This window comes from Aquila chrysaetos, chromosome 6, assembly GCF_900496995.4.
Source record: "Aquila chrysaetos chrysaetos chromosome 6, bAquChr1.4, whole genome shotgun sequence".
NCBI lineage: Eukaryota > Metazoa > Chordata > Aves > Accipitriformes > Accipitridae > Aquila > Aquila chrysaetos.
In genome coordinates, this window is record NC_044009.1 from 9,154,522 (window position 1) to 9,166,734 (window position 12,213).

The 12,213-nt window shown below is 48.4% G+C and overlaps 1 protein-coding gene across 13 annotated transcripts in view; it reads left to right on the top strand.

Annotated features, from left to right (window-relative positions):
• Nucleotides 1-12,213, top strand: part of ZBTB40 (zinc finger and BTB domain containing 40) — a 43,168-nt gene that overhangs the window by 24,786 nt on the left and 6,169 nt on the right. For 10 of the 13 annotated variants that reach the window (XR_005932663.1, XM_041124249.1, XM_041124248.1 and 7 more), the window contains 9 exons: nucleotides 671-807; nucleotides 1,222-1,411; nucleotides 1,622-1,717; nucleotides 2,488-2,621; nucleotides 3,606-3,774; nucleotides 9,270-9,677; nucleotides 10,174-10,380; nucleotides 11,236-11,400; nucleotides 11,860-12,074. Coding sequence is in view for 12 of the 13 variants with exons in the window: in XM_041124249.1 (XP_040980183.1) it covers nucleotides 671-807; nucleotides 1,222-1,411; nucleotides 1,622-1,717; nucleotides 2,488-2,621; nucleotides 3,606-3,774; nucleotides 9,270-9,677; nucleotides 10,174-10,380; nucleotides 11,236-11,400; nucleotides 11,860-12,074 (1,721 nt within the window). In the remaining variant the exon portion in view is untranslated. The remainder of the gene's footprint in view (nucleotides 1-670; nucleotides 808-1,221; nucleotides 1,412-1,621; nucleotides 1,718-2,487; nucleotides 2,622-3,605; nucleotides 3,775-9,269; nucleotides 9,678-10,173; nucleotides 10,381-11,235; nucleotides 11,401-11,859; nucleotides 12,075-12,213) is intronic. The other 3 variants (XM_030018023.2, XM_030018031.2, XM_030018032.2) reach the window with 3 other exon arrangements.

Here is a 12,213-nt window from a genome sequence, read left to right on the forward strand (position 1 = left end):
CTGCCGCTTTGCAATCACAAGTCTGGTTTGTGTTCCCTTAACATTTTCAGCAAGGACAACTCAGCCTGCTAAGTTCTTGATTACCTTGGACCATCTGGGTGTTCGTAAAATGTTAGCATGTTTGATAGTCATACACCACTGAGATGGGGCATGCTGCAGAGCTCCTTCTCAGTGGAGCAGCTCAAAGACTCGCACTTACAGACATCTTTCAATGAAACTACAATTAAGAGTCAGTAATGGGGTCTCCTTGATTCCAGGCCATCAGAAGAGGCTGATGACCATCTCGAGGTGTTATCTTCACAGACAAGGCTACATGTTTACCTGCTGAACATGGCTGAAAACTGAGACTTTCTTCTTCTTCTGGGCTCAGACCAGGACTGAGACTTGGAAGGCATTTGGGTGCCAGAGATCTATTTCTGTAGGCGCGTATGGGCAGAGGATATTCTGTGTTGTCTTTGGTCTGGAGCAGTTTTGATTTGCCATGTGTTTTGATTTGTCCTGTTTATCCTCTGCTTGAAGGTGAATCCAAGTGTCCTAAGCATAAGGCCCTGAGCATTAGTGACCCAGGGAGAACTGGTTGCTTTGGCTTTTTTGTTATCCCCTAGCTCTGAAGCCCTTTGGGAAGGTGCTGCAAGCTGAGCTGTTCTTATTTTCATTCACTTGCATTCAGCCAAATGGACCCCAGAGGATTATGGAGCCAAACTGTTGAGACGATACCGACAAAACTTGGTGGAGCTCCTCACAGACACCCAGACACTGTTGCAGGGTATCTCTGCTGCACAGAGCCTGGCTCCTACTGAGAGAGAGGTAAGCAGTCTCCTGCATGTGTGCAAGCAGATACTGAGCTTTAATCCCCATCTGGGATCCCTATCAAGTCCTGAGGACTTGATTTACTACTTGTCATGGCTTGGTTTGGGGCAGTCCTCAAGCAGGACTCGGTTTAATGATTTCTCAGTATCCCATTGTGGGAGTGAAGCAGATAACATATATGAAGCTGAAGGCTGGCAAGTAAGAGTGTCTGATTTGGGTACTGAGGAGAGATGCTCAGCTTTGGAGAGAGTTGAGAAAATAGCTGATATGTTTGTGTGAAGAGCTGGGCTTCCAAGTGGTCACCACTTGAGTTGCAATGTGAGCCAGGTCTTCAGCAGGGTGGGAGCAAGGGAAGGCTGGGTCTGGGGTGAGGCACAGTCTTGTTAGTGCCTCGCTGTGGGTCTTTCCAAGGCGATGGAGCAGGTTGTGAAGTGTGAGGCTGGTGGTTTCGCCTCCCTCGTGTCAGCAGCGCTGGAGGAGCGGTCTTTGTCGGTCTCTGCCATTTGGCAGCTGCTTCTAGCTGTGCGGGAACCTGCACCACTGAACCTGCTCATGGACGAGATTCGGAAACAACCTGGCGCAGAGTTTTTCTTCCAAGCAGGTAATGGCCTTGGTGTACCCCCCTGCTCTCCCTGAGCTTCTCCTGATGCTGGCAGGAGCTGCTTTCTAACTTCTCACCCTCTCCCTGGCTGGGAACCTCTCTTCTTCCAGTGGGCCTCAACACCCATGTCCTCGGTGAAACAATTGACTGTTTGGAAAAGCACTTTGGTCTGCAAATGCAGGTGCTTTGCTTGTGGCTCTGTGCTTTCAGGTTTTGTAATGAGGAAACCTTTTGAGAGCTGGCCACCATCCTGCAATTATAACCAGCTGGAGGCCCATCAGACTGAAAGCATGGGTTTCATTGGAGGTCTGTGTGCAGCCACCACCCTGTCCTCCCCAGACTCTCAGCCTCTGGCTTTGAGTTTTCCTACTTTAAAACCTAAACTGTGCTTTTCCTCCAATATCGTTGTCAAAATCTCATGCAAGTCTGAGGAGCGCTGAGGTTGGTGGTCTTGTGGGGCAGGAGAGGGAGGCTGTGCAGAGCACAGCTTTGTGTGCTGGCCCTGTGGGCACAAAGCTGGGGTTCACCTGCCTGCAGTCAGATGCCTGTGGTGTAGCTGCCTCCATCTGAACTCCTCTTCGCCATCACCTCTGTGCTCAGCCTGGAGAAACCAGCACTTCTGGCGTGTGGTGCATCTGGCCACTTTTTACGTGGCTGTCCTTGGATGAGGCAAATTGTGCCTAGAAATGCCTGTTTCTCTGCAAAAGTCAGAATGAGATGTCTATAACTGGGGGAGAGAAGAAATCTGGAGTCTTGGGAGAACCATGCCTGCCTTTTGAGTTTGTTACTGTCTCTTTCAGCAACATGCTTTGGAAGACCTGATCTTCTCACCCGAAGTTGGACAAGCAGTGAGAAATGAGGTCTGCTAGGGTTTTATGCTGGATGTCAGTGCTGCAATTAGTATAACCAAAGCTTGCCTGTAGTTGTTTGCTGTTTCCTATGCCCTAAAGAAGTCACTCCTGTTAACGGCTCAGTTTCAGGAGCGGGCTGGACAAAGCTAAGCAAAGCTAAGGCCTTCAGGTTCTCCTTGGGTTTTGTGTTTTTTAAATACCTTTACTTTTTATTTTCATCTTTAGTGGCCACCAGCGAGAGCACAGCCATTGAGATCATCCTGCGGCACAGCAAGCTGATCTCGGAGGCCATCCAGCAGAGAGTGGACCCGGAGGGCTTGGCTCCAGGGGAGGCACAACTCACAGAAGCAGTAAAAGAGGTGCAAGGGGATGCTCTTGGAGCTGGCATGGTTTGGGGCTCAAAGGGTGGACAGGCCATAGCATGCACTGAAATCAAGGGACATTACTTAGGTTGGGGAAGCCATCCAAAGTTGGAGGTGACCCTCTGCTGAAGTAAGAGTGTGTTGGGTGTTTTGTATTAAATTCTGCAGGAGCTTTTAGGTAAAAGAAATTGCCAGCAAGATTCTCAGCTGGTGAAAATGTGGGTATTCAAACACAGCAAAACTGTTCCAGCTCTGCAAGGGTGCTGAAGTCCTGGAGAAAGCAGAGCTGCCAGGGAGTGGGTTTCCATTTGAGTTGGTTGTTCCAGGACATATGAGAATGAAACGCTCCTAGAAAATGCACTGAGGATGCCATGATTGTGTAGCATTCCAGAGTGCCTTGCCTTTTTTATTCTTTGACAAAGAAAATGGGTTGTGTTACTTAGTAACAAGCTGGCCTTTTCCACCAAGCAGTCTATGGTTGCTCATTCTTGCTCTGGTTAGGTACTGTTGGAGATCTGGGAGGGTGAGGTATGTATGGGCATGCACAGATTCTCACCTTGGTTCTACTTGCAGTGGCTGTCTGAAGCAGGTTTGGATTTGGAAGGGAGAGAAAAGCCCAGAGAGAGTTGTATATGAAAGACAGGTTTATGAGTTAGGTAAGCTTGTAATGGTGTAAGGCATTGAGGAACTGCTCTTTCTGTGGAAAGGTGGTTTTGAGTGAGCTAATACCAAACCAGAAAGTCTGAGAATTTAATTTTTTGTAACTTTTTTTAATCCTGAAATTCTCTCAGTTCATGCACATCCATCAGTGGAGGGACAAAGACCTGTATGGAAAGGGATTTCTTTTCTGGTTTCTCAAAGCAGGTTCCCAGCAGTAGAGATGAAATAAAGCGGACGTGCCCTCACTCCCAGACCATCCCGACCTTTCACAGCCCAAAATCTCTGTCATGTGATGTTTTCTTCTTCTTCTTACTTCTGCAGCTACTGAGTATTTCTGCTCAGAAGGAAAGTTCAGAGGCCTCTTTGAAAGCGGCTCTGAGCACAGCCCAGGAGAGGTCTGTCCCAGCCATCAAGATCTGTCAGCTGCTGTGCAATGTCCATGAGTCCTTCCCAGACCTGCAGCCAGTGATGCAGGAGCTGGGGCATGTGGGTAAGAAAAGCACAGGCTTTCATCCTTCTGTGATCTTTTACACACAGTTATGGGAGTCCTGGGCAGTTTGGTAGTGGATCTCAGTGTCCTGGTGGCCTGAGGTCATTTCACAGAACTACCCCTGGCCAGGTATCAGGGTTGTACTTGCAGGAGGATTCACAGGGACGACCTCTGGATCCAGGCCCTGGAGCATGCATTTCTCCTGCTGGTAAAATGCACCATATTAAAGTTTTGTACATCACGAGGGTTATGGAGACCATAACTTAGCCCATACTGGTATTCCTTAACTGCATTTGCACTTTTCCACCCCAGTCCTTGCTCTGGAGGCGTTTAAGCAACTTAGTTATGTAAGTTGTATCTATATTGGCTTGTTTTTCAGAATTACTATCCTCAAGCTGTGGGGTTTCTTTGGCTCCTCCTGTATTGTTGGATCTGTATGAATTTGGACTTGTATTGCAGTCCCTTGACTTTATATGTGTATGTGTGGATACTTCACAGGCTGACTGTGGAAAGGTCACAAGTGCACTTGTCTTATGCAAAGATGACCACGATGGTGCAGTTTGTAGTCCCAGACTGTTTTCTGAGTTAATTTTCTTAGAGTGCCTTAATTTGGTCTTACTGTGTATAAACTTTATAGAGCAAATGATCCCCTGGGAGGGTCCCACAGCAGTAGGGGAATGTTACATACTGTACTAGTTTGGCAAAGGTATGAACAAAACATATGCAGATAGCAATTTGGTGAACTCCAGAAACAAATGCATAGCAATAACCGTGTGTGAGACCCTGCCCTGAGCTGTGGGATGCTTTCCAGCTGAGCTGAATTGTATCTCTGCATCCGTCATTTGAAGGAACAATGCTTAACAGAATTTGGTGCTTTAATGAAAAAGATAACAGAGGGCCAGGAAGCTAACTGCAGGTTTGCGTTCTCTTGAAAAGGATGCAAATGTGACTTGCTTATTCTGTTTGCTCACATACATTTTCATGGCATTGTGTTTCCCAGTGCATCCAGATTCTTTGGGCTGCAGAATCCACTGGGATGTACACAGTGTGATTTTTTTTTTTTTTTTTTTTTTTTTTTGTTATTATTATTTTTATTTTTTTTAATCCAAGCACAAGCGCTGGTTCAGCTCAATCCATCCCTATTTACTCGTGATGCCAGAGCTGCTTAGCTTACGGCGCAGTGTGGAAATACTAGCAGATTGTTAGGTAGTTAGGGTAAGCAGCTTGTTATTAATGTCTTGTCTTTTTTTAGGAGTAGGTTTAATTGCTTTGTCTGAAAATTTGGGTCAGGGCCACGATCAGTCTTTATGAATGAACACGAGCCTCCTGGCTTTGAGACTCACCATTGTTTTGTGTTTGACAGTGACAGGCAAAGCCAATGTTCCCCATGTGCTGGGAAGGGACAGAGAGCGACCTGCCCCTAGGTCACTCTCTGCACCCTAGGTTAGTTAGCTTGCCTGCATTCTTGAGCAATGAGGCAATGTTGTTGGGGTAGTAAATCGGACTGGGTGATGGGGAGCAGGGCATGTGTAGAAGAAACTGAGGATCTGGATTACTGCTCTAGCTGTAGGGCTTGGAGCGTGATAGCACATGCTCTGCTCTGCTTTCTTGACTCAGTGGCCTTAGTGGTCTCCCTGAGAGATGTCCTACACTGTAGGTCCAGTATTCATGCCCAGTTCAGATCTAGGTCCTCTCTTGTAACTCCACCAAGAGCTGCCACCAATCCAGTTGGCTTTTTAACCTGGTCATGGCTCTGATGAGGATTTCCAGAGAAAAGGCAATTCCTTCTTATCTGCCATTCCTTCTCTGTCTCCTTCCGAAGCTGCAGGCACTTGTCCCACTTCCCTTGACCCTGTCTGACCTTGGGATGTGCCAGTGCTGGTGCCCTGGTGACTCTAGAGGAGGTAAGCCAACAGCAATTGCACGTGCCTGTGAATGTGCAGCCCACCTAAGCTCTTGAACACCTTGCAGTGCTTACTAGTGAGGGACCTGGGGAGTCAGCTAGATTGCTCTGGCAGATGCCTGCTTCTCTGGCACCAATATCAAAGAGAGCAGACTGCTGTTACTAAGTGTCTTTGCAGGGCTTCAAGCCAAGGTTGAGACGAAATCAAGCAAGAAGCAACATCAAAAACAAGAGCCCTGGAAAAATGGTATTTACTTGGCAAAAATGTATATTCTGTATGAAGCATTCAGAGGAGGATTGCCAGTTACCAGCCCCTTTTTGGCATCCTATAGATCTTTACACTGAACTTCCATATCTTAATTTCTAGGCCAGTCTCCTCAGCTCTGATATTGCTGCTTACCAGCCCTAGATGTTGCAGGTGGCTTTATGGATCAATAGCCATGTGGGTCTTGGCATGAGATATGAGTGATAACTGCAGGCCTCGTGTTTGAGGGATGTGAGCTTCCACTTGAAACAGAGGTGATCTTACATGTCTGAAGAACGTATGTGCTATGTGGAGATGCGTACAGTTTGCGTTTCCATTTGAAAGCAACGGTTTTTACATCTCTACTGAAGAAAAAAATAATTCTGATACTTAATTTAGGTGAGCTGAAGCAGTTGGAAAGCACTAGGCATCCCTGTGGAGGAAACTGACTGTGTCCATCCCCAACCACACTCAGCATCACCAAAGTAATGGGTTGGTTTTTTTGGTGGAGGTACAATATGAAATCTGTTGGTTTCTCCTTGGGTGCCTTCTGTAGTCAGAGCACTTTCCCTGTTGGCAGCTGGTGCATGCAAGGATGAGGTTTGGCGCTTCCAGCCAACTCCACAACCTTCTCCTTGGCCAGCTGCTTTCCAGGTCTCCGTGCAATCACTTCTTGGGAGATCATGTTTGTCAAAATATGTCTCACTTTCAAATCTCAGAAATGCATCAAGAACTCCAGCAAAAAGGCTTTTCCTCTGCATAGTCTTGTGTTTAAAAATGACAGTTAGCATCTAACTTAGGCCATCTAACTTAGGCCTGGGTCAGCCCCTGGAATTGTGAAATTGGAGGGTCTGGAAGCAAATGCCATTCTCCCCTGTAGAAGTTCTGCATTAGAAGCCACTATGCGTGTCAGCAAACATTGGAATGACCTTCAAGAATCAAAGGGGTAGGTGGAATTTTCTTCCAGCTTAAGCTGAAGAAGTGAGAGATGGGATGGTCACACCCTAAGAGATCTTCTGCTTCTGGAGTTCTGCAGGGAGGGTAGAGCAGCCACCAGGATTATAGACTCAGCAGACCACTTAAAAAAGAGAAAGAGAACTTGGTGTGAAATACACCATAATTAATAGCATGGTTTTTCTTCCAGTGCTGAATGTCTTTGCCACCAGAGAATGGAAAGTGCTGGGGAGTCCAGAGTCCCAGACGACCCCATAGTTGGGAATTCCTGTCTGGGACCTTTTCTGGTGTGTGTTTACCCTGGGCTCTGTCTGTTCCCAGGAGGCTCAGCCAGGGGCATGGCAAAGGCATGCTAAGTTACTGCCCCTCAAACTTGATGTGCAATCACTTCTTCACTCTGGTCTTATTTCTCACGAAGGCAATCAAGTTCACCTCTAAGCTTCCTACATCTCCAAGGACAGAAGTTGGCTGGGTAGTCTGTTGCTCAGTGCTGCTCTCATGAGGTATGAAATGTTGTCTTCACCCATAGGAGGGGTTCTGGGAGACAACCTGGCTGCCAAGTGGAAAGGAATTGCTGTCCTGATGTAGCAGTGCCATGTGTCCTCTCTTCTGTTCAGGCAGCAGCCAGCCTGTGGTACTTGATACTGTTAAAGAAACCTGCAAGCTCAGCAACCTGATGCCTGACCTTACTGCCACATCAGCTTTGCGTTGTGCCGTTTAGCATGTCTCCCGTTCTCCTGTCTCATGGTAGCCAGATGTTGAAAGGCTTTTGAGGATGTATTCCATCATGGCAAGGTTCCTCCTGCCATCCAGGATCTATATATTACACTGGCACGGGACTACAGGGTGCAGGTACCTAGCCATTGATTTCACGTGATCTGCTTCAGCTTTCTTTCAAAACTGTTCTCTGGGAGTAGTAGCATCCCCCTGAAGATGGAGAGCTGTTCCTTGAGCCCCTTTATGTATTTCCCCATGAAGGTGGACTGAAGTTGAGAGCTCCCCCTGCCTTTATACCATTACAGTCTTGTGCTGTTGGCTAGGCTAAAGGTTTGTAATCCTGAACACCATTTTCACAGGCATAAGAGCAGGAGGACCATGAGCCAGCTTTTGGCCCACTAGGGTCTGTGGCAAAACTCCACTTCATCTGACTCAGGTTACACCCCTGCTGCCATGGTGGTACTTCTAGACATTTCCAGTCCTGGTGTCCTTAATGCTCACATCTTCCTCCACGTTCATCCTCATCCACATTCATCATCATCATCAGGTTTAAAGATTCTTCTTCACTTGGGTCAGAAAAACTGACAGTGTTGGTTGTAGGGATGTCAGAAGAGACCTTAGAGGTGAAAGGTGCGTATTGCTATCTTTATAGAGCAGGTCAAACTGGAAACCAGTCTTCCAGTCTTTTTCTCCCTTGATGTGTTCACTGGTTGGTGGGTCACCACTTGACATCTTAAGATTTCCAAGTGTGTTGGAATGTCATTTGGTTTCTAGTTGGGTTGGAAATCCAGGACAATAGTGCTGTGCAGGGAGGACACTTTGCTGAGCTCTTCCCATAGTGAGGAAGGTAGAAATTAAGTTTTGCAAGCACAGGGTGAATTTCCTGTGCATTGGCAAAAGGAGAAGTCTGCACTGGTTTCCATGGCCACACAGTTGCATGGTTCTCATTAAAGCAAAGAAGCCAAATATATGTTAGTATTTTGATTTCTTCCATATATGCATTCCCTGTGGGTCTTTTTTGTAGATTGAGATCCTAGGTGAATTTTCCAGCTTGTGCTTTTTGAGATGATGGTGTTACAGGAACTCAGAAAAGCATTATACTTTGTAAGAAGTGAATGTAATGAGCGATTTAGAATACCTCAGGGCCCTAACCAAAAGATTCAAAAGGGTCGTAGCAAGATTATCTGTTCCCTTTCAAAGAGTTTGTGTTTGGGAAGTGTTCCTGAGATTTCTTGTAATTAATGGCTGGATATCCACTCTCAATGGCAGACTTAGACAGTGTCATACCTGAGGCACAGATCTTCAAACATTTAAGCACAGCCGTAACTTCACGTGTCTGAGCAAGAGGCAGATGCTTGGAAGCAAAAGTTGTTCCTGTTTGAGGAGCAAGCTCTTTAGAAAATCTGGCCCTGGCTCTTGCCATCTCATCCAACCCCTGTTATTCGTGGGTGGAGAAATTCAAGGTCCACTCTTTCATGCATCGTACCATGCATGGCCACGGCCACTTTTGGGCAGAGCCATGTGCCACCATTGTGATGGGACAGCGTGTCTGATATGTGTCTGTTATTGCTGTCCAGGGACAACTGTCTGTGTAGGAGCATTCAGGAGATGGGAGACTGAGGGGCTGGTGCCTAGTCCTAGTGGTCACCACTGAAACAGGAATTGCTTTTTCTGTAGGTCTCTTGACTGAGGGAAGTGGGGAGAAACCTGGGATCAGGAAGTGGAAGGTGAACAGTGAATCCCAAGTTGAAGCTCTGGACAAAGATGAGGACAAGGTGGGAGATGCCACTGCCAAGGAACTGAGGGAACCCCAAGAAAAAGCTTCTTCCAAGAAGACTTTTGTCTGCAAAGCCTGTGATAAGACCTTCCATTTCTACTGCCGCCTGAAGGTGCACATGAAACATTGTCGGGTGGCCAGAGGAAAGCAGATCCAGTGTAAGGAGTGCAGCGAGGTCAAATCGACGAAGAAGGAGCTGGAGAAGCATCAGCTGGAGGTCCACGGGGTGGTGGGGATGGCCAAGAAGAAGAAAAAGCGGCTCCCTGTGGCGTGTGACATCTGTGGCCGAGAGTTTGCTCATGCCTCAGGTACGGTTGGTGGGAGCAGGGGTGTTTGGAAAGTCTGGACAATATAATAAAGTGATAGTCTGAAATCTCCTCCTCCTCCTCCTCCCTGCAGCTCTGTGAGCACTGTGTGTGAGAAACACAGCTCAGCTAATTTCTCCTGCCCCACTGAGCACAACCACTTTCTGATTAGTTCTTCCCTAATTGGTTTTCCACATGGCTCATCAAAGAAAAGTGGGGCTACTGGCAAATTTAAAAGCCTCCAAAAATAATCAAGCTGTTCCAGTTCTGCGGCTGGTTTAGCAGGACGAGTAAGAGGACTCGAGTCTCTTTGCCCTCCCTGTGGCAGCTCATGATATCATGGTGGACCTCTGGGCCAGAGGACACCGGTTGACCCCCGGTGTCATGGGTGGGCTGGTGGACCTCCAGGCTGGGTGGACTGGTGCGTCTGCAGCAGGGTCAGGCAGGGCTGGCAGTGGGTCCTACCGGTGCCACCTGGGTGTCCTGCCTACCTCCCCAGGGATGCAGTACCACAAGCTGACGGAGCACTTTGATGAGAAGCCCTTCTCCTGCGAGGAGTGCGGGGCCAAGTTTGCGGCCAACTCCACGCTGAAGAACCACCTGCGGCTGCACACAGGGGACCGGCCCTTCATGTGCAAGCACTGCCTGATGACCTTCATGCAGGCCTCAGCCCTTGCGTACCACACCAAGAAGAAGCACGCTGAAGGTGAGCCTTCCCTGTGGAAGCCTGGCCATGGGCTTCGCTTGCTCCATCCACTACTTCATGCCCTGTTCCTCCATCTGCCTCCTGGCTGCTTCCCCATCCTTTGGGGGAGTCCTGGGCAGCAGGCTGCTCCCAGATCTCCTTCACCTGCATGGTTTTGCCTGCAGTTCCCCACTCTGCTTTTCTCCCATGCCCTTACTCCTACAAGACTCCACTCCTACAAGGACTCCATGGTCCTCTGATTAGCCACCCAGTTGGCAGTTTGCTCTCCATTAAGGGGATCTTCCTCTGCCTTCCTTGTTTTTCTCCTGAGTAGCTCCTCTCAGTCCCCTCACATCTAGACTCCTGCGATGCATCCTTCTCCCTCTGGTTAACCAGCTTTCTCCCATCCCTTCCTCTAGCTGAATTTCACGTAGTTTTTCATGCCAGTGCTTCTTCTGCCCCTGCACTCAGCCCCATGTGCTACTGGGGTTTAAGTATGCCTCTTCCAGCTGATGGGCACAGAGCATGCATCGCTGTGTTTGTAAGAAATACGCTTGGGTGTATTTCCCACTGTTGCACTAGTGTGATGCAGTTGGGCAATTAATTTTGAACATGAGGCACACCAGCGTGTAGTACCTCTAGAAGTGTGTAGTACCTCCGGATACTTGAGGTCTGTAGTAATTTAATATTTCTTGTGCAGTTGTGGTTTTCTCCAGCACCTCTAGGACTTTTTGACCCTGCGCTTTATATGCTTTGGCTACCACAGGAAAGCCTGTCCACTTTACAGTCTCTTCCCCCTCCCTTTGAAATTAGGCATAGTCCAGACAGAGCTACTGTCCTGCTAGGTGCAGGCTCTCACCCTGGGTGTCGCTGCAGGGAAGATGTACGCCTGCCAGTACTGCGATGCTGTGTTCGCCCAGTCCATCGAGCTGTCACGCCACGTCCGGACTCACACGGGGGACAAGCCGTATGTCTGCCGGGAGTGTGGGAAAGGCTTTCGCCAGGCTAATGGGCTCTCCATCCACCTCCGGACCTTCCACAGTGAGTGTGGCCAGCTGCCTCCCTGGCTTGGGCAGTCCAGCCTGCGAGGCAAGCTTCTGTGGGGTCATGGCAGACCCATCTGTGCTAGGGGAGGCTTGTGTGGGTGTTACTGGTGCCTGGAGACTGTCTGGGAGTCTTGTGGTGGGATTTTTCCCTCTCAAGAAAAGCAAGACTCTCTAGTGGTTTGATGCTATGAGTAGGGTTATCCCAAAGAAAATGGTAGGGGTGACTTCCAGCAAATTGCAAGCTGCTGGGAACCCACCACGGGAAGCTGTAGGTGAGCAGGAGCAGCAACATCTCTATGCAAAGCCAAAACTCCAGTGCTAGTTTTTGTCTGGGAAGTAACAAGTTTTTCTTTCCCTTTTCTTTCCTCCCCCTGTGAATTCTCCTCTTAATTAATTAATTTTTTTCCTTGATTTCTTTGTCCCCTGTGGTTTTTGTTGCATTTCTGGGCGGCAGACATTGAAGATCCCTATGACTGCAAGAAGTGCCGGATGAGCTTTGCCACCCTGCAGGAGCACCGCAAACATGTCCATGAGGCTCACTCTCGGGAGTACCACCCCTGCCCCACCTGCACTAAAGTCTTCAGCGCTCCATCCCTCCTGGAGCGCCACATGGTGACTCATGTTGGAGGAAAGCCCTTTAGCTGTGAGATCTGTGACAAAGCTTACCAGGTGAGCTGGTGCAGCAAGGATTTGGTCTCGTGTGCTGGAGGTTGCCATTGCCCGCTCCTGCACCAGGATGTCTCTCCTGGCCATGTGCACTGAGTGGAGCAGTTTGTGGTCAGCAGAAGGAAAAATTGCACAGACGAGG